The sequence below is a fragment of the Nothobranchius furzeri genome, chromosome 4 (genome assembly GCF_043380555.1).
Source record: "Nothobranchius furzeri strain GRZ-AD chromosome 4, NfurGRZ-RIMD1, whole genome shotgun sequence".
NCBI classification, from domain to species: Eukaryota; Metazoa; Chordata; class Actinopteri; order Cyprinodontiformes; family Nothobranchiidae; genus Nothobranchius; species Nothobranchius furzeri.
In genome coordinates this window covers 67,371,917-67,392,813 of record NC_091744.1, presented here as the reverse complement: position 1 = coordinate 67,392,813, position 20,897 = coordinate 67,371,917, and the positions used below count along the sequence as shown (strand labels likewise).

The window sequence follows — 20,897 nt, the reverse complement described above, 5'->3', positions numbered from 1 at the left end:
TGAATTTATACATTTGAATTCTGGTAATAATTTTAAGGATAAAATGATCCTCTATGTTTCAACTGGTTTAATAATTATAATAGTTTGGTTAACCGTGACTAACCGATTAGTGAAACTGAAAGGAGCTTCAGGGTGTGCTACTGCAAGCGTTTAATTTTACCAGAAGGTGGCGCCAGATCACTTAATCAAGTACAAAGCAACATTTTCTACATCTCACTTCTGAATTATGGAGAAATATCCCTACCAAAATAGACAATGTTGAAATAAATATTGAAATAAACAACAGTGAAAATATTTACTTCATTTCCAAATCTATTTATTTTCCTTATACATTTCCTTATTTACTCATGTATTTCTAATTAATATTTCCACATTTATTTTTTACGGTCTATTTCGGCATGTTGAGTCCTCCATATTGAATATGCCTCATGTTAGTTATTTGTCTATCAAAAAATAAAAAAATAAAAATAAATCACACAAAAATGAGAAACACAGTTGTAGCTTCATAAAGGCTGTATTTTCCATACATCATTCACTAAAACACTTCATGGTAGAAAACAAGTAGAAACTGCCGAAACAATCATTCAGTCACTTTTTGCTAAAGCACAACTCACACAAAAAGCATACAGCATGGTACACATTTACTCGGACTCTTTCAGCAACGCTAATAGGAAAAAAATCAACACGTAGAAATCTTTAAAAGCAGCATAGCTCTTAGTAAAACTGCAGCCTACGGCATTTAAATGTGCACACTGTGCAAAGTTAAGACATCTTTGAACCATACGGAGTATCAAAACGGGTAAAGGTTTCCAAAACGCACTCATTTATTCTGATAACTGATGCACAGGATACATACAGTCACAGTAGATTTCATACAATGCAACACAGCGAGTGTGCCAGGCAATTATCAAGCATTTGGATACAGCATTTTAAAAAGCTACAGTATATGGAGCCATGATACAGTGCAAAAGAGACAACAACTATAAACAAAACCCAAAATAGCCCAACTCAGAGTGCATATTGTTTTGGCTGCTTTTTCAAGCTCATGGATCTTTCAGTTTGAGAGATGACATGAGTGGCTCTGTTGTTGAGGAGTCTGCATTCATGAAGAACATCTGTAGAAGAAAGTAGGATTTGCAAAATCTGTATTTTCAATCAGTCAAATCCCATGTAAACACAGAGACCCTCTCACCATTAAACTGTTTGTAGGCCTCTTCGATGATGGCGTTGTTTGATCTCTTTATCTCCCAGTAACTATCCTCTACCCACGGTTTACAATCAGGATGTTCCACAAGTTGTCCATTCTTGTATGAACCTGCTGATAATTTACAGAAAAATATTGATTCAAACACGTTAATGTGTTACTTTATGATATATAGTTTCACTCAAACAATAAGGTTCTTAAAACAAGGATATATGTTGAAAAATTAACATTCACCCTTAATAGTGTCATCGATGTCTTTGCATAGCTGGTACAAGTCGCTTCCCCGTCCTACAACTCTTTCTCCTATGGGTAAAAACACATCAAAACTAAAATAAATGCAGCCAATGCAACACCGTGATCTTTTAGAAATTGATGATGTTAAATGCTAAATCAAAAAAAAAAAATTATTTTTACCATCCAGCACTTTGATGTTAGGGAACATCTCAAGCACTGTGGCTCGATACGATGCGTTCCTGCAGACTAACGAGAAAATGTCAAATTATTGATTGAGCCTTTTAATCGAAAATAACTTTTTAAGTGTTATGAACTTACCGGGGTTACTGTAATTGTAAGTGTTATCTTTCAGACGTATGTTTTCCAGCTTTCTCAAAGTAACGAGGCAGTGTAGGTTGTCAGTACTGGTTAAAAAAAGAAAAAACCAGACAGGTGTGAGGATTTCATCTGAGTAAGTTTGGTAAAAGTAAAAAAATATACATAATGTGAATATAGGGAGCCTAAGTCTCCTCCCCTTCTGGTTGGCTCATGGGTCCCCGGAAGAACGAAACAATAAATGCAAGTCAACGTGGCTAAAAACGCTGTTTTCTAATCCGCTTTGCCTTAGACCCTGAACCACACGTGTTGAACTGCAATTTAAAGGAAAAGTAATGATGTATGTTTCGTACGTCGATATTTATTAGCTTGTAAAAGTTCTTAATTCCTATGACTACAAATCAGACTTCGGTACGTTGCATAAATGACGCCACCACAGAATCTCCTCTCCCCTAGCGTAGCTGCTACTTACCACACGATCAGATTTATGGTGATTCTTTCATCCTGAGGGAAGGATATGAAGTTTGCTGAACTTACAGCCATTTTACTTCTGCTTTTCTCCGTGTCTGGTTTGATTACGTCGATTTGGTGATACGCATTTGTAGTCCTGGACTTATTTTCATACATTACTTTTGCAGCTTTAAAATCACAGTTTCTAAACTCCTAATGCCAAAAAGTGGCGTAAACCCCCCTCCAGTGTTGTGATTCTTGGCCCTTTCAGGTCTCCTACAGAGTTATGCAAAAAATGTGTTTCTTCTGGTCACTGAACGCAGAATTATATTTCACACAGCGGCCCTCTTGGTACCCAGAAATGAATTAAAATACAGCGCAGAATAAACTTTAATGCTATTAAGGTGAATGGACACCTTTTGGTGCTGTTCAGTGATGTCACTCACAACTGAAATGGTGGCGAATGCTGACGTGCCCCACCCCCCTCTCGGTAATTTTCTGGAACTCCCATTGACCCTTTGCACGTGACGTCACGCCACTCATGTCACCGCCCCCTTCACCATGATGGACAGCAAAAAGATCGTTTACACCCATTGGAACTCCAGTGAAGCTAGTCAAAACAAGCCAGTTTGTAGCCTTTTATCGCTTTTATTTAGTTGATTTGACAGTAAAATGGTTTTAGCTTGCTGCGTGGTTGGCTGCACTAACAGACAAGGATGTAAACTCAACTTGTTTTGTTTTTTAATAACTTTGATGGAGACTGAGGACGGAGGTAAACTGCAGCGACCAATCAAGCGGACTAGCAGCCCTCAGATTTGCAGCGAACATGTTTTTACCGGGTAAGATTAACGTTCATTTATTTCACGAGGAAGACAGAGACAGGGATAAATGTGATGTGTTATACTAGTTATTATAATCCTGATGGATGGGTATTTCACCACGGAGGATGCACGCCGTCCACTGTAGTGTAAAGCGAGATGATTATTAACAATATTAAAGCTCCGATGTATGATTACATGTGTTAAAATTACGTTATTTATTTATATGAGCGTCGGCGTTCAGAGATCTTCTCATTCCGGTGTGAGAGCAGCGGCTGAGCCCGGTAACACCACCAGCAACAGAAGCTGGTAGGAATCCGGACTTTTAAAAATCAGCTTTGGTGTAAAGTGAAACGCTGTTTATAACATAATGTTATAAATCCAGAGGGGTGAATTTAGGCAGTCAGCAACATGTTTACATCGGTGAACAGCTGCAGAAAGAACATAAGCTAATGTTGGTAAGCTAGTTAACATACCGCTCTCTATGAGCCCCGGCTAGATGCGCTACTTCTTCTGATAACTGAACTGGGCATGATGAAGGAATGCTGGAGGAGTTTTGTTTTTGTTTTGATCGCAAAAACAATTTCAGGCTCTACTTTTCCCTTTGTTTACTAATCGTGTCGCTCACTTTTTACATGCTTTTGCCGTCCAGCATGGTGGACCCATGTGATTAGGTGACGTCGGTGCAAAGGGTCAATAGCAGAAACACGACTAACAGCCTCAACTCACTGGCCATTTTATTGGGTACACTTGTCCAACTGCTCGTTAATGCAAATGACGAATCCGCCAATTCCACGATGGCAACTCAATGCATTTAGGCATGTTGACATGGTCAAGACGATCCACTGCAGTTCAAACTGAACTTCAGAATGGGGAAGAAAGGTGATTTAAGTGACTTTGAATGTGGCATGGTTGTTGGTGCCAGACAAGCTGGTCTGAGTATTTAAGAAAGTGCTGATCTTCTGGGATTGTCACGCACAACCATCTCTACGATCTACAGAGAATGGTCCGAAAAAGGGAAAACATCCAGTGAGCAGCAATTCGGTGGGTGAAAATGCCTTGTTGCTGCCTGAGGTCAGAGGAAAATGACCAGACTGGTTTGAGCTGATAGAAAGGCAACAGAAACTGAAATACCATGCTGTCGTTCTTTTTTTTAAAACACAGAAACGGTTTCGTTACCTGTTTTGTCGCTACGTTTCGCCGGTGGCTGCAGGCTTCCTCAGGCTGACGGTGGCGCGTCACTTCCTTCTCTGTTTATCCGCGGGCAGCAGAGGACGTTGTCGCCCTCTACTGCCCGCTCTCCCCTCTCCGACGATGCAGTCCCATGCGCGGTCCAACGTGTAAACTCCGTCATCCCTGTTCATGGTCCCACATCCACGTCTCCTTATCTCGATTGCTTCTTTAATCCATGTCTTGTATGTTTGTTGTTCAATGTTTAAGATCCTTGTGTTGTCCCAGTCCATTACATGGTTTTCTCTTGTGCAGTGATCTGTTACGGCTAACTTCATTATTGTACTTTCTGCTTCTTGTTTTGCTGCTCTTGTGTGTTTTCGACTTGTTTCTTTCTCGCACTCCTTTCTATGTTCTATTGTTCGTGTGTTGAGTTGGCATCCGGTTTCTCCTATGTATGTTTTAATGCAGAGTTTGCATGGGATTTCGTAAACGACTCCACATTTAAGTCCAGCTGGTATCTTATCTTTTGGGTGTACTAGTCTGTTTCTAACAGTTGTGTATGGTTTTGTTGATGTGTTTATGTTGTGTTTTTTCATTGCTGCTCTTATTTTTTCTGTTATGCCTTTGATGTATGGTAAGGTTATCACTGGTTTTGGTTCTTGTCTTTCTGGGTTTCTGGTTCTTTGCTTAGGTTGTTCTTTTCTTTCTGTTGTTGTTTGTTTTCCTTTGTTTATTGCCCATGTCGGGTATCCGCAGGTCTTTAAAGCGTGTTGTATGTGTTTGTCCTCTTGTTTACGGTCTCTCTCTTCTGTTATTATGTTTGCTCGGTGATATAATGTTCTGATTACTGACATTTTGTGTATGGTAGTGTGTTCTGATGTCCATAATAAGTATTTGTCTGTGTGTGTTGGTTTCCTGTATGTGTTTATGTTTAGGGTCCCGTCGGTCTGTCTGGTGATTTTCATATCCATAAATGCTATGCTGCCTTCTGTTTCTAACTCATAAGTGAATTTTATGTTGCCTGTGTCGTCAATGTTATTTAAGGAGAAGGAGAAGCGCCACCATCAGCGTAAGCCTGAGGAAGCCTGCAGCCGCCGACGAAACGTAGCGACAAAACAGGTAACGAAACCGTTTCTGTGTTTAAAAAAAAAAAGAACGACAGCATGGAATTAGAACTAATAAACAGCAAGAACACACCTAAGATGTTCAAAGAGAAACTGAAATAATCATTCATTACAACCAAGGTATGCAGAAGAACGTCTCTGAATGCACAACACGTTGAACCCTGAGGCATGTGGGCTACAGCAGCAGAAGACCACATAAAAATAAACCAATAAAGTGGCCAGTGAGTGTCTATGAGAAATCCTGAGTTTTCAGTACTTTTTAATTGGACTGACTAATATGTTTACTCTGGGAGTAAATATATGCTCATACCTGGAGATGATATTACCAGCAATATTTAGGTTTTGTAAATTTTCACAACCCCGGAGAGGCTCTGAAAACAAAAGCAATTAAAAAGTTTAAAGTGAAACTGGACATATTTTTAATATCTAGACATCATTAATGTGACTTTTTTTCTCCACAAAGTCTTACCTACATTGGAGATTCTATTAGCAGACAAATTTAGCACAGAAAGAAGTCGAAGCGACGTTAGAGAAGCTAAATTTGTTATATTGTTCCCAGATAGGTCCAGCCTCTCCAAATTCATGCATTCCCCAATACATCCAAGGTCGTGTATTCCTATTTTTTAAAAAAATCAAAGAATTAGAAAAATACATTTAAAAAATAATTAACTTTAAATGCAAATATTTTATCTTACCAAGGCCTCTCAGTTTGAGAAACAATATTGATTCTAATTCAAATTCTCCCGTACGTGACTTGAGCAGCACTGCAGTGATCCTCTCACACTCTGCATCTGGAAGTGCAACAAGAGCAGAGGAAAGTCACTTCTATTCTTGTGCATGCAGTACAGCCATTTACTCTTAATTTATGAGTCAGCACTGGAAAAAGGAAACTGCTGGAAGCCCTGTTTGTTCTGTTAGTAGCACAAAAGTAGCAACTAGAGCACAGATGATTTCCAGTGTGCTCCTGAGTCACCAACATTACAGATGTACAGATTTGTGCATTGATGTGTGATGTTCCATTGTTCCATGTGATGCATTAATACCAGTTTTTATTAGCTCTAATTTGCTTAAGGCGGTGTAGTAATATAATGTTTCCACAATCATTCCCAGGCACAGATAATGACGCTGGGGTCTACTTTTCTCAATGTCAAAAAGATTCATTTTTTGTTTTATTTAGTTCCCTTAAATGCAAACTGTTGGGTCTGCAGCCTTACGCGAAAAGATCAGAGTGGAAGCCGAAGGGACACTAAAAATAACCTACACTTGCTCTGCACTGCCCTGACTGGGGGAAGATGTCGAGATTCTTCACGCTCGGCTAGCGTTGTTAGCTACCTGCTTGTTAGCCATGAGCGTCGTTCCTATGGCAGCGGCTGTGTGAATTCGTGAGGATGATTCAGCCGGATGAAAGTGGGTGGGCTTCTTGAAAGAAAAAAATGTAGCAGTGCCCCCATTTCCCCCTTGTTGTGATGAAACACGTCCATAAAGCGTGTCCCGAACAACAGGCTGCTAGCGTTAGCTTCACTCGTCCCAGTAGCATGAGCTGCTAGCGGCTAGCACAGCAACAAGCTATCCATCATTAACTTACCCTGGTCTTTCTCTCGCTTTGACTCCATCCTGGACAACTTTTCTTACAACAAAGCTGCCAAACGTCACAAATGACAACAGTTTAGCCAGTGTGAAGAAGTGTAGGGATTATGTATGAGGTGTGAAATTATAATCTATCCAGGGGTACGGGAGGGACACGCTCATTGTATCGCGGTGCAGGTGGATTAGAGACGGGCATCAGCCTTCTCCGCAGCCCGGCGGGGGTTAGCGAGGGGCAGGTGTAACAGATTATTTGGTTTTATCAGGTTTTAAGGTCATTTTAATGCTGATTGGGTTTTTAATGCACAAACCGATCAAATAAACTTTAAAATGTGCTTTTATTTTAAAAAAAATAAGTGAAGATTACTTTTCTGTAATTTATTTATCCAGTTGAAAATATACATAAAACAGAAGAAAAGCGAAATAAAATATAAATATGAATGACATTTACATTTTAAAATATTATTAAGTGTATATTTGACTAGTTTCTACATAATTCCATCTAAATATATAAAACATAATTACTGGACCAGTTAGAACATATTTAAAATATCAGATTTTGAGAATAGTTGAACATTCCAGGGTTTTGGAGCATAACGTCAGTGGTGATATAGAATTTTTTTTTTTTGGACATACTTCAATATCTCAGAATATTATAAAGTAAGATACCCACGTTTATATTGTTATTATAAAATCACTATTATTAATAGTTTAGAAGTTTGATCTAAGTGCCCCGTGATGTAGTTGCATCACCTTCAGTAGGTTCTAGTTCCTCCTTATTTATTTATTGCTCTGTCCTCTGATTGGTTCATCAGCCCTCCTGTGGATACATCATCTGGTTCCCATAGGATGCAGATCAGTTTGTTCTCAGAGTCTTAGGGAACATCCATTGGCTCCATTATAACTGGAATTTTTTTTCTTTTCAGTATTTTATCCTTTTGCATTTCTATTATTTTTATTTTGTTGTTGTTGTTGTCATGAACCGTCTCCTGAATCAACAACCATTTTAAGGTGTTCAACATCAACTCTTCCCGTGCAGAGACCTTGACGCTGCAGACTCCATAAATGCCTTTCTTTGAGGAAAGGCTCGGGCCAGTTATTTTTCTGAAAGTGTACAAGCAGAAAATTACTTGATAAAGATGGGAAATAAGCAAACAATCTTCACTGACGAGCAACTTGATGCTTACCAGGTAAGATGAGTTGCTTTGCATCTTGTTGGAGGAGAGTATGATGCTTTCTACTTATAATTAAGAAAATAAAAGTCTCAAATTCTTACTAGAACATCTATTAAAAGTAGAGAAAAGGATTATGAAGAAACTATAGTCTTCTGTGGTTTTAATCAATGTTAAATAGCAAATGTGAGCATATATTATACTGCATTACTACTATATCAAAAAGCAAATTAAATATGTGTTAAATGTAGTTAATCCTGGACATTTTAATAGTCAAAATCCTGATCATTCTCTTTATAAACTGTGTTCAGTTTTGTCTCATGAGTTTGAATTAGATTCCATTTAAAAATCTAAACTGAATCACAATCCAATACCTTTTCTTGGGTTTCCTGTAACAATAATCCAGCATTTCTTGTGGGGATATACATCTTTATCTGCACAGGTTTATCATGTGATTCCATGTGGACTTAAAAATTAATGTAAAGTCAGTAATACACTGTGTAACTGTACTCTAGATCTCAAGAGCCTCTCTGGTTACTGAGGAGTCTCTGGTTTTCTGTTTGACTTGTGGTTGCAATTTTCTTTGTTTTAGTTTTTAATTCCACAGCATTTTAAAGTTTTTAGATTCATTCACACCACAGAGTCTTTAGCAGCTGCAGGTTTTTGATGCACTATTAAAGCTCCAACCTGATCTGGTTTGGGGTAATCCTGAGCAGCTGACAGCGTGCTGCTTCTTACACCCACGAGCACGGCTCAGACGGCTGAGCACAAAGAACTTGTGTACAGTGATGTGCTTCCTGTGGGGCCATCGGATAATACGTGTGCATGTCAAACAGCAGCAGATCATGTTGCTGTGTACACACACACGCACACACACACACACACACACACACACACACACACACACACACACACACACACACACACACACAGGCATTTTGAGAGAAGCCTGGCACCTCAGACAGCTTTTTATGAAAATGTAGAGGAACTCTGCTGCTCTCTAATGTTATTCACATATGTTGATCAAACTGAATTTATTTTATTTATGTTGCCTTATGCTCTTTTCTCTTCTTGCAGGACTGCACATTTTTCACTCGCAAAGAAATTTTGCGGTAAGACACACACAAACTAAATCTGATTGCTTCAAAGTGAGCTGTTGTGAGTAAACATAAATGTGGAGTATCAGAATTAAAAGTGAGGATCCCATTTGTCTAGCTTGCTGAGTTTAGAAGAAGGAAAGATCTTTTCTATAGCGCCTCTCAAGATAAAAATCACAAGGTGTTAATTTGAAATACAGCAGTTTACTGACTCATAACTTAAAAGAATGCCAAGCAGTTTTGGTTTGTTTTTAGCGCCCCCTAGTGTCCATTAAATAAACCAAAAGTGAAATATTTCTTCGCTGTGCGTTCATCTTTTTAATCTAACAGCTGAAATGTCTCTTCAGCCTTCACTAGTGGGAGCAGTTCATCACTTAATTAAACAAATCAGCTGTGTTCACGATCTAAAACTTGCAGGAAATGTGCTCCAATTTGTTTATTATTAATCCAAAGGTTTCTGTTGTGTCAGTGTTTTGCTGTGTGTTTGAATGTCACGTTCACCTTTTCACTGAGTTGTTGATGTCAGTGGATCCTGTTGAAAGTTCTGCTTCTTTCAAAGAACTTTAAAAACGACTAAGATACCTAGAGATAACACAATTCAGCGCATAACATTCCTACTCTGATCCTGACATCCACCCAAATTCTGACATTTCAAAACAACCGACTGGTGATATCACAAAGGGCAGATAATGGACCCATTTACGCTACAATCTCAAACATCCAGCATCAAAATAATTTTGAAGATATCCACAAAAAACATAATTATTTATTTTCTCCTGACAAATGAAAGAAATCCAGTGTTTTTGTTGTAGGTTGTTCTGCAAGACTAGAACCTGGTTGTCCGTGTCATACTTTCCACTTCCAATGTGTTTAAATTTCCACAGCTTATATGCAGTTCTGTTACGTCCCCGACATGAGATGGTAAAATGTGAAGGATGGGGATAACATAAGAACTGGACAGTGGATATTAAGATGGTTTTATTGTTGAAAAAGGTTCTAAAAACGAGCAAACAGAACTCTCTAACAGGTTAACATCACAACAACAAATTATCAACTATGAAAACACCTGGTTAAAACTTATGTTAAAAGCTTTACCGAACCGAAGGTGTTCAAAACTGAAGTCAATATAATTGTACCAAACAAAGTTAACCTTTAAAACGAACACAAAAAGATCCCACTGGATCACTCCAAAATCTCATCACTAAGAGTTAAAACGGCCAAAGTTTAAAACTCATCACAATGAGAGGAGTTATACCAAACTGAGACCTGGAGGACAGCAGAACCCCTGCACTGCTGCCTCAGACTGCTGAAGGCATATAGCCTTTTTATGCAGGTGTTTGCTCATCAGGAAGACTCAGCTCAGCTGTGCTCCTCAGCAGCCCGGGAGAGAGGAGGAGGAAGGGCGGTGTCAGGCTTATTCACTAGGGCTGGGTGATCCTGGCTCCTGCTCTTCACTGGCCAGACTGGCAACCGTAACAAGTTCATAGACAACAGTACTTATTCATATTCAACAGCCTGCAGCCTTTCCACAGATCCGATCTCTACCATTGAAGCAACGTGCTTCCATTTGCATTCTTGCCTTTGTAAAATGCTCCACCTGTAGGGTCTAAGTCTCGTTGTATTTCGAGATTTCACTGCTCATATTTTGAATCATGTATTGTCGTCGTAGTCCCCCCCCCCCCCCCCCCCCCAAAAAAAAGTAAGTTGTGAAACTTAGAAGAGATTGCTAGAATCTGTTTTTCTATATTTATTCCAGATTGCATGGCAGATACCATGAGTTGGCTCCACATCTTGTACCGATGGACTACACCAATGAACCGGAATGTAAAATACCGTTAGCATTAATAGTGGACATGCCAGAATTAAAGGTAGGAGCCCCGCCTGCATACGTGCTTCCAATAAATCCTGTTGTATATCCTAACATTGTTCAAATGATCATCAAATCTTTGTATTTTCCAACAAAAGTCAGAAGTATGTGGCTTTATCTGGATCTTTCTACAAAAATGCAAATGTCACTCACCTCTTATATGGATTATCTAAACAATAACGACTTTGTTTTTAAGAACAGGAAATATTTTAAACACCATCAATATTTATTTGATTGCATTCCATGGGGAACTAAATGTTACTTTACCAGAAATGGAAGAAGTCATTAATATGGATTGGTTTTCTTGCTTTCTCAGCTTTTTGGTAGTTATTTTGAAATATGATTGATCACTCAAAGTTTAACATGCAGGCCAAATATGTAAATACTCTTCTACCCCTATTTCATTAGCTGGCAACAGAAAATAGAAGGGGGAATGCTCGGATTAGAAATGCCAACTCCACATCACATTGAAAACTAGCATTAACAGCCATCTTGGCTCACAACAGGGAAGGTTGTTGTTGATTTAGTGTCCTGGAGAGAGCAGAGCTAGCAGAAGGTAACCAATAGCATTAGCAACTCCACAACATGGAAAAACACCTTCAGGCTTGTGTTATTTTTAGAGATAAAACATCAGTGTTGCAAAGCGAATGGAGTCAGATGGTAGAGTTGTGTTGCTGTGAAGCTTGTTTTATGCTTGACGCATTCACTTTCAGCTTGGTGATGCTGCTCGCGGATGGAACGCGCTTCTCAACTCGCAGCGTTTATGGTTCATGCAGCTTGTCTCTGCAGTGAGCCAATATTCTCCCAAACTGAACGGGGCAGCATGGAGCTCTATGGCATGCATCCATCACTGCACCATAGTAGAAGTAGAAATTACTGTTGTTTACAACATGGCATTCCAGCTTTTTTTTTAACAGCGTCCTCGTCTTTTCCGACAGTGCGAGCTATTTCTCTCCAAGAATTATTAACAACATTTTGATCACGGTGATCTTTGAGAGCTGAATCATACAAATGTCTGTATTTACGAACCTCTGCCATACTAGTTCTTGCCAGTCCACCATGTTTTTCTGCGTCCGACCGTCCGCGTGGTTAGAAAATTTCCTAGGTGCGCGGTGTGGAAAGTTTGGGCCGTGCGGAGACGCGGTGGAGGGGCATGGTTGTTAAAATGACGCTACTTTTCCGCACGGAGCCGTGCGGACCTCGCGGACGCATCAAGCATAAACCAACCTTTAGCCCATCCTAGGTGAGATGTCTGTGTTCTGCCACACATCTGGCTACTTCCTGTACTTCTTGAAAAAAGGGCACCAGAGCTTTTTTCCTTCAGAGATTGACTTATAAGGCATTTGTTTATCATCCTAGAGACCACTGCAAATGTTTTGAAAAGATGAGTGAACTTGGTCTTTAAACATAGTCTTTATAATGCATGACCCTACCACCCTTGTGCTTGACAGTTGGTATTCTTCAGTTAGCAAACCTCGACTCCTTCAAACATATTTCTTAAAATTGTTTTGGCCAAATGGCTCAATCTTTGCATCACTTACCATAAAACTTTTCTCCCAAAGATGTTTATCTTGTCCATGTTGGCAGCTGCTTTTCTCACTTGAGCTTGACACTGGGACGGGGATACTGGCGACAGTGGCACAGGAATTAAGTGCTTGCCCCAAAATCGGGAGGCTGCAGGTTCAACTCACGCTCAGTCTATCACTGTCATTGTGTCCTTTGGCAAGACACTTAACCCAGCTTGCCTGCTGGCGGTGGTGGGACCGGTGGCGCCTGTGTATAGCAGCCTCGCGTCTGTCAGTGTGCCCCAGGGCAGCTGTGGCTATGTTGTAGCTCATCACCACCAGGGTATGAATGTGTGTGTGAATGGGTGAATGACTGATTGACTCCAGTAGGCGCTATTTCAAATACAGGCCATTTACCATTTACTGGTGTTCCAGCAGCTTTCTGTTTAGTTTCAGGGTTGAAAATAATAGTGTGACAGTGTGACCGTCATGTCACTGTATCCTGATTGATCATGCGCCCTGGCTGTTTAGCCACGAGGATGTCCCTTTGGCTGACTGGTTGGTGCGCATGACTCTCACCCGGGAGTCTGGGCATTGAATCCCGCCCGGGCCCTCGTTTCTCCATCTTGCCACATTTGGCGTTGTTGGCAGGATCCATGCTGTACTGTCAAGTAGGTCCATGGATTTGAAAATGTGTTGCACCCTGCACGGGAGCACGAGGACATGCTCATGGAAAGAGGGGGGAAGATGTGACAGTGTGAGTGTCCTGACACTTTATCCTGATTGATCATGCGCCCTGGCTATTTGGCTGACTGGTTAGCGTGCGTGACCCTCACTTGGGAGCCTGGGAATCAAACCCCGCCCGGGCCCTCATTTCTCCGCCTTGCCACAATAAGAAACGACTGCATAAAGGGCGACAACAACATCAGTCTCTCTTCAAATGATGGCTTGTTGAGTCCAAATGTGTCATCAAACCTATTAATTATCCATGGCATAAATTCAACGTTTCATCTATGGAGAAGAGAATATTGTATTCACAATAAACGTATAAACAGATGAAGAGCTTTTTCAGGTGAATCAGATGAGCAGTTTTTGTTTGCAGCACAAATATAAAACTACTTGGAAAAACCCAATATTTGCATATCTGTCAAATCTGTTAAGATGCCTTTTATTTTATGGAAATAAATGACCTTGGGTGGATTTACAATTATATGAAATTTTATAAATTCAATATTGTTTTACATGCAGGAAAACCCATTCCGCAACAGGATTGTAGAGTCATTCTCAGAAGACGGAGCAGGAAACCTGAGTTTCAATGAGTTTGTGGATATGTTTTCAGTTCTGAGTGAAACGGCTCCTAGAGAACTCAAAGCCATCTATGCCTTTAAGATATATGGTAAAAATTACCAAGTGGAATATAAAATGTTTGACATTTTCACCAGAATTTGCCTGAAATAAGTTAAATCTAATGTGGTAATAATGCAATTCCATTGCCATCCCACCATAGATTTTAATGTGGATAATTACTTGTGCAAAGAGGACCTTGAGAAGACTTTAAACAAGCTGACGAAGGAGGAGCTGACTAGTGAGGAGGTGGAGTTGGTGTGTGAGAAAACCATCGATGAGGCAGATTTGGATGGAGACAATAAACTCTCTTATTCTGACTTTGAAAATATGATAACAAGGGCTCCAGATTTTTTAAGGTAACTCTTGCAAGATAAATATAATTTTTAGTTTAAACACTTTAAATAGACTCAATGTGTGTAAATGATGATAATACAACTAATGTATCATTGTTTGTCCCTCATTTTGCTTGTTGGGTTCTTCCAGCACCTTCCACATCCGAATCTAAGATGATTGGATGGACAACTTCTTCCATCAGCAGCTGAATGAATCTCAGGACTCACATTCTGGTCACAATTGCTCTCTCAGTGAGAAAAATGGCATACAATAGTCCATCGTGTCTTCTTGAAAGGCTCTCACCAGTCTGAAGTCTGCTGAGTTTGAGGAGATTTTTAAATCAATGTTAGAGAAAATTCTTTCAGTGAATGGCATGACCAGATTTCTTTCTGCAAAAAATGTGTTTTCTCATTTTAAGATTAGAAAAATAAGATTACTATGAATAGGTCAGATGTTTTGACCTACAAAGACACTTAGACAATCAGTATTTATGGGTGAAGCTTGAAGTTTAAGTGCAGCAATGTTTTTTGTTAGCTTTCTGTTAGCTATGCAACCTTATTTGTATTTATGGTGTACCCTTTTGTTGTTAAATTGGCACACTATGTCATTCAGATGTCTCTATTCTCCATACAGACGTAGAGCTGTGTCATCTGACCTAATTTCATCAGCTTCTGTTTTCTGTCATTGCACCCATGCACTTGTTACAGCCATTGTCATGTCATAGCTTCTGATGTCTCAAGCTAATTCGAGTGCTTGCCTTTCTTTAAAACAGATTTTATTTGTGTTTGTGTGTTGCGGCACAATCAGGTGCTATTTACTGTAATTGTGTGTTTGGTTGTATGTTACGTGAAAATGAGAACATCCTTGAAAGCTTTCACCAAACTGACCAGCGTCTTTAATGAGCTCATAAGCAGTTCATCCAAACCCACCCACTCAAAAAGATCAGGTCGTCTACTAAAAATCAGGAAGTGACTGTCTGTCCATCTGCCGTCGTATTTAATAACTTGAAACAGAGGATGTGAGCTGTCAGAAACACAATTACTTCCTACACACTTAATCTCAACAGGAAGTAACAGTCGCTTATCCATCCATCCCTGCTCATCCAGAACATTCTCCAGAACAGGGTCACATCCCAATCCACATCTATGGTCACAAGCTTTGGGTAGCGATGGTCGTCACCAAACGAATGAGATCGCAGATACAAGTGACTGAAATTAGTTTTCTTCACAGGATTTATGGACTCTCCCTTATAGAGATAGGGTGAGAAGCCCGGTCATCCAACCAGGAGTTGCAAATCAACCCTTTTCTATTGTAATGCAACATTTGAATGAAAACGTTGCAGGTATTGGTCTCTGTCTGAACCAAACAACTATCCTAGTAGTTTGAAACTTTAGTTTAAGCAATAGAAAACAGCTTGAGTTGTGGTCATTGTTAAGACGTACTAAACCTTTATAAGATGCACTCACATCACATACTTGTGCATTTGAGTAAGTGTTTGATTAATAGTAAATAAAATGGATACTATAAATGTCCTGCAGGGATCAATTATCCATGCAAAGCCTCATTTGAGCAGAAGGTGGAGGATTTGTCTAAAGCATGGTGTAGTCATTAGTGCATCCTGGCATTACTTTCCTCTGTTGAGAAGCATTTAAACATAGCTCAATAAAAAAAAACTCAAATTAACATGGAATGTCCTTTTATATTTTTTTATAATTTTTTTTTCCCTATAACATGTTGTTGCTTAATGTAGCCTAACGAGCTGTTTTTGATGTTGTCATGACACAATTTTCCTTTTGTTTCATCTTCCGATTTGACATCAGCTGAGTGAATTTCCTCACAGCTTTGCTACTCAGTGGCTCCACTGTGACAAAATCAGCACTGCTATCTGTCTTGACTTTGCACCGTTCACAGGTTGTGTTCCAGTGGTGCATCATCACAAAGGATCTGGGTTGTGAAATAATTTTAGGTAAAGAAAATGTCACAAAGTTGTTGATCTGCTGAAGTGACTTATTGACATTTTAACACAGCCCTGTACGTGACTTAGAGGGGAAAAACTTTCCATTCTGATTCCTCTCACATGCAACAGTGCATTGACTTTAGCATGGAAAAATTCAAAGCTGTTAGCTTTATTGACTTCACTAAAACTATAAATGATCATTAGCAACTATGGCTCATCTCTTTGTTGTTGCCACATTTGTTCAAAAACTGCATGCCAATATAGCTGCTGTGCCAATGGCAAAAAATAAATTGTTTCAAGGATTAGCTGTAAGGCCAGGGTTTCAATTACAGGAGGGCTAGGGGGAGCCCTGCTCCCCCTAAAGGGTGATGGAAACCAAAAAATGGTCTTGTTTCAACCTATCAAACTTATTTATATGAACTCTCTGTGTACAGGGACACACACTGTCATGTTCTGGGGTGGAGATGGTGGACCATGTGTGGTGGTGGGTTTCAGGAGGCAGAAGAGCAGGCAAACGGATGAAAAAATAAAAATATGTTTAATTGTAGAACGGGAGCGACAGGACAAACGAACATGCACAAACAACAATGAACCGACAAAGACAGCAACAAGGAGGGCGGTAAAAAAACACAAGGGAATCAGGAACACATGGGCAGAGTAATGAGGGACAGGTGAGAACAATAAGGATAATCATGGCAGGAGAGACACAGTCAGGGAGGACAGGGGCGGATAATGACACACACACACACACACACACACACACACACACACACACACGCACACACACACACACACACACACGCACGCACGCACACACACACACACACACACACACACACACACACACGCACGCACGCACGCACGCACGCACGCACACACACACACACACACACACACACACACACACACACAGGAGGTGATTGGATGGATGAATGCCTCTCCCATCTTGTGGGCTCCCCCAGAAGCCTGTGTGTAATTCAAACTTTGCATAAGCTGTTTGAAGAATTTCCATGGAGAGTGTGTTTCATATCCCTGGATGTTCCTGCATGACCTCATGTTTTATTCCTGCACTTTGCAATGGAAACCCACAGGGACAGTTTTCTTCCCAGGCAGGTTTGGTAGTTATATTTTGAACACAAAAATACAGATGCTTCCCACAGATGTCATCTACATTTCCTCACAACTGAAGCTCTCTATTATCTAACTACGTTCAACTCACACTTTGTTACACCAGAACAGCAAGATGTCGCTGCATTAGGGGCAAAAAACCTCTACCAACACTTTTTAATGCTAAATTGATGGAATATATGACTTAATCTGAGCAAAGTGAATTTAACGTTTGTTTCTGCTGTTGTGAGGCATAATTTGAATAAACTGCCAGTTATCCATCTTCCTCTCTTGCTCATGTACTTGTCCTCATCACAGGTCAGCCACTAACTCACTTTAATTATTGTTTTCCAAAGAAAGCTTCAAACAGCTCTCATTCACTAAAAGTGGTTTATAAAATGGTTTTAGCAAAATAAATAAGTAAAATATTTACATCTTTTCCCAAATCATTAACAGAAATATATTTTGACAATTTTTAATAAATAAACTTAAAGGAAAATGTACAACAGCTGAATTATGTATGTTGAAAAACAGTTGTAGAGTATCAATTTGAATGTGTCATAGTAGTGTCTAATGAGTGGTGTAAACATTTCTTTGTTGCTAAGGCGACAGCCACTATTTCCTCTTGGATTCAGGGAAGAGCCATTTCCATTTGTCATTCTGCAAGAATAAAACACATTAGAGGATTTTACATACAACAGTAACAAAACCCAAACCATAGAGGATTTAAAATAAGCATTGCTAACCTTAATTCCCCAGGACGAGTTGTTGATTTTGCGTCTGTTGTCCTCCACGGGTTCGTACGTGTTGTGGTGTTTTGGCTTGGCGGGCTCCTTGTGGTCGGGCAGCAGCTCGTACGTGCTGTCGATGTTGATGACGGGGGATTCAAAGCCAACCTCAGCATACAAAGAATAGTTCTGCTGCTCTTCCTTTGAGGATCTAAAGGTTGTTGGGCCGACCATGTGATAGACTGCATTGCACGTCATGCCGTCCAGACTGTGGCTGCTTTTTGATTGTGGCGTGCAGTTGGTGACTGGTCTGACTGGTTTGGGAGAAAGTCTTGGTGGGGTGCTGGGAGGCATGCTCAGTCTGTAGGACTGCTCACCATCGAACATGCTGTCCAGCAGCGGCAGAGACTTGCTTTTGGTATCCAGGGGGTTGAGCTCTGAGTAAATGGCCTCTGGTCCTGATGGAGGACTACTTCCGCCATTGTTCTGTTTCTTGACCATCAACCTTTCAGCTTTCCTTGGATTAACTCCAGGTAAACTGTCCTGTGAGATCTGTGGGCCTCGTGGACTGTCTTTGACTGTATGCTTCTTGAGCTGAGCATACAGACTTCTTTCTTCATCCGTGAAGGTGCTGGCATCCAATTGCCTGCTTCTCTGTGGTAAAGGCGGTACTTCCTGTCGTACAAAGCAAACCAGAGTTTTAGTGTCAGCTACAAGGAAGGAAAACAGGATTTTTCAGTAGAATCTTTGAGGAAAGCATTCGCGTAACCCAAAAACATCCCTCACCTGGTGGTCTGCACTCGAGTGAAGTTGCTGCTTTTGTAAGTTCTTTGCTGTTCTAAGGACAGAAGCTGGCTTTTCTTTAGGGTTGACCTGAATTGTGTCATAAAGGTCTTCATTCTGATCCTGCAAGAGCAAAGCATCAGTTAGTCTTCAGTCACATTGAGTCTTCTTTAAAGAATAATAATTAAAGAGCTGTATGTCACCTTGCAGCATGGATAAGTCAAATACTCCCCAAAGGGCTCGATAGGGCTTGTTTTATAGTAGTCTATTAGATCAAGCATAGTGCTATGTCCCTCTGTGTCTCCGTGAACTTTGAACTTTCCCACTTCAGACTGGCTGATCAAAAAGTGTCTGCAACGGTCTCTGCCTCTGCATTTGGAGGTAAAAAATAATTAGTTATGAAAAACGGCATAAAAATGGCAACATAAATAAATGGTAAAATACAAACAGAAAGTAACAATACGATTGTTGCAAAGAGCAAAACTATGGATAAAACGAGTGATTTGGGACTTTTGCAGCCTGAATGTCCACTAATAAAATAAGGCACTAAAGTATAAACAGCACTAAACAAATGAGTTTAAAATATCATCCAGTTACTTATGATGTTGGTCATTTTCATAATTTTAAAGAGGCAGAAGTCTTGTTAAACAAATTACTGATAGTTTAGAGACATTTATAGCATAAATATCCAAAAATATCCTCCAGAAATATTTTTAGTGCTGCTCATTTTCATAATTTTAAATGCATAGACGCCATTTTACATGCTGACCATAAAACACGGAAAACACTCCAATCGTTTTTAACATAACATTTAACGTTTTTCAGTGAAGTACTCACTTGTAGGACAGAATGTATCCGATGGCTTTATCACTGAGACGGATTAAGAAACATCCCAGTTCCTTTTCTCTGAGTACATTCTCAGCATCTCTGTGACAAAACAGAAATCATATCATGAAAATCTACTTAGATTCAGTAAGATTTTGTGTTTTACTGGAGATTTTTTCACATTGTCTTTGTCAGCAGAGCAAGGCAAAATCATGAATTCTACCATGGAAATTACAACATTATGAAGGAAAACCCATTCCGCCTTAAGATCTTTCTAACAGACACAACTGTCCTGCATGTGTTTTTGTTTCTCTTGAAGGTGTGTGTGTGTGTGTGTGTGTGTTTGTGTGTGTGTGTCTTTGTAAAAGGCCAAAGGTGAAACGTGGGTGATAGCCTACCACAAAGTGGACACATACATCAGAGGGGAAAAGTGTGTTCTCTGCACAATAGCTTCTTTTTCCATTTTACTTTTATGGAAAACAACATATAAAATAGATCAGTGGTTTCCAACTTTTTAATTTCTGACCCACAAAAATACCCCAAAGTCATCCCGAATGACCGTGGTTGACTATAAAATAAAACCACAATGACAACAAAAGAGAGCCATCAAATCAGTCATGACACCATTAATTAAATATGGCTTCTGTTTATAATTTATGACAAACGTATTCTATGATCTCAACAGATTAAGTCAAGACCTAGGTGTCTATAATCCACACAAGGCTCCCAAACAGTACATCGGAAACTGCTGAAATATCCGGTGTAGTTTCTGATTCGTACATTTTTGTTGATGTAAATTCAAGGTATTTGTTGGCATGTTAAGCTGTTTCCTTGTTAAGACTTACTTCCTGCTGATGAAGCCCATAAACCAGGAAGGGAAGAGGCCGTTGTTGACGATGAGAGGCAGCTGAGTGTCTATGAACCACTTGGAGGCCAGTTCTCTGAGCCTGCCTTCGGTTCCTTCCCACACTGAGTCCCCCGCTGGTTCCCTTTGCTCCATCTTCTCTCTGTCCTGATCAAACAGCACAGCCAGGCTTCTAGTAAATAATGCAATCTGCATTTCCTTCCCAGAGAATGGTGGTTTTTCAGCTGTCTGATTTGCTTATTTTCCAGGAGGCGTTAACCTGAGCCTGAAAGCAGCTCAGTGTTCTCACTGTTGTGCCACAGGGAACAACTTCCAGTCTATTCCGTGTTTGCTGTTGTTTGTTGCTGAAAATTTGTTTACAGTGACATAAAGTAGGAACGTTATGACGGTGACCAAACTGTGAAAAGTC

At 40.0% G+C, this 20,897-nt stretch overlaps 3 protein-coding genes across 5 annotated transcripts in view; 1 reads left to right on the top strand and 2 right to left on the bottom strand.

Moving 5' to 3' along the window:
• Window positions 1-495: 495 nt before the first annotated feature.
• Window positions 496-7,124, bottom strand: lrrc61 (leucine rich repeat containing 61). 3 transcript variants are annotated; one of them, XM_015964437.3, is made up of 9 exons: window positions 6,904-7,124; window positions 6,014-6,109; window positions 5,788-5,934; window positions 5,629-5,689; window positions 1,757-1,842; window positions 1,619-1,684; window positions 1,439-1,507; window positions 1,193-1,318; window positions 496-1,115 (listed from the first exon to the last, which is right to left on the bottom strand). In XM_015964437.3, exons 1-9 carry the CDS (start codon window positions 6,929-6,931, stop codon window positions 1,009-1,011), a joined length of 786 nt encoding a protein of 261 aa, XP_015819923.1. In that variant the 5' UTR covers window positions 6,932-7,124; the 3' UTR covers window positions 496-1,008. The 3 variants fall into 3 exon arrangements, with proteins under 3 accessions (XP_015819923.1, XP_015819924.1, XP_054589047.1); XM_015964438.3 differs by having other exon boundaries at window positions 1,193-1,315; XM_054733072.2 differs by lacking the exon at window positions 6,904-7,124 and adding an exon at window positions 6,651-6,762.
• Window positions 7,125-7,667: 543 nt separating this feature from the next.
• cib2 (calcium and integrin binding family member 2) lies at window positions 7,668-15,105 on the top strand. The gene is made up of 6 exons (XM_054733073.2): window positions 7,668-8,092; window positions 9,152-9,186; window positions 10,928-11,039; window positions 13,792-13,939; window positions 14,051-14,246; window positions 14,374-15,105. The coding sequence occupies exons 1-6, from the start codon at window positions 8,042-8,044 to the stop codon at window positions 14,393-14,395; spliced, it is 564 nt and encodes a 187-aa protein (XP_054589048.1). The 5' UTR covers window positions 7,668-8,041; the 3' UTR covers window positions 14,396-15,105.
• A 2,668-nt stretch (window positions 15,106-17,773) lies between these two features.
• Window positions 17,774-20,897, bottom strand: part of LOC107388751 (SH2 domain-containing protein 7) — a 3,576-nt gene continuing 452 nt past the window's right edge. The window contains exons 3-8 of the mRNA XM_015964436.3: window positions 20,469-20,635; window positions 19,636-19,725; window positions 19,002-19,167; window positions 18,802-18,921; window positions 18,034-18,690; window positions 17,774-17,947 (exon numbers count right to left, since the gene is read on the bottom strand). Of these exons, the coding sequence (XP_015819922.1) occupies window positions 17,903-17,947; window positions 18,034-18,690; window positions 18,802-18,921; window positions 19,002-19,167; window positions 19,636-19,725; window positions 20,469-20,635 (1,245 nt within the window). The 3' untranslated portion in view covers window positions 17,774-17,902. The remainder of the gene's footprint in view (window positions 17,948-18,033; window positions 18,691-18,801; window positions 18,922-19,001; window positions 19,168-19,635; window positions 19,726-20,468; window positions 20,636-20,897) is intronic.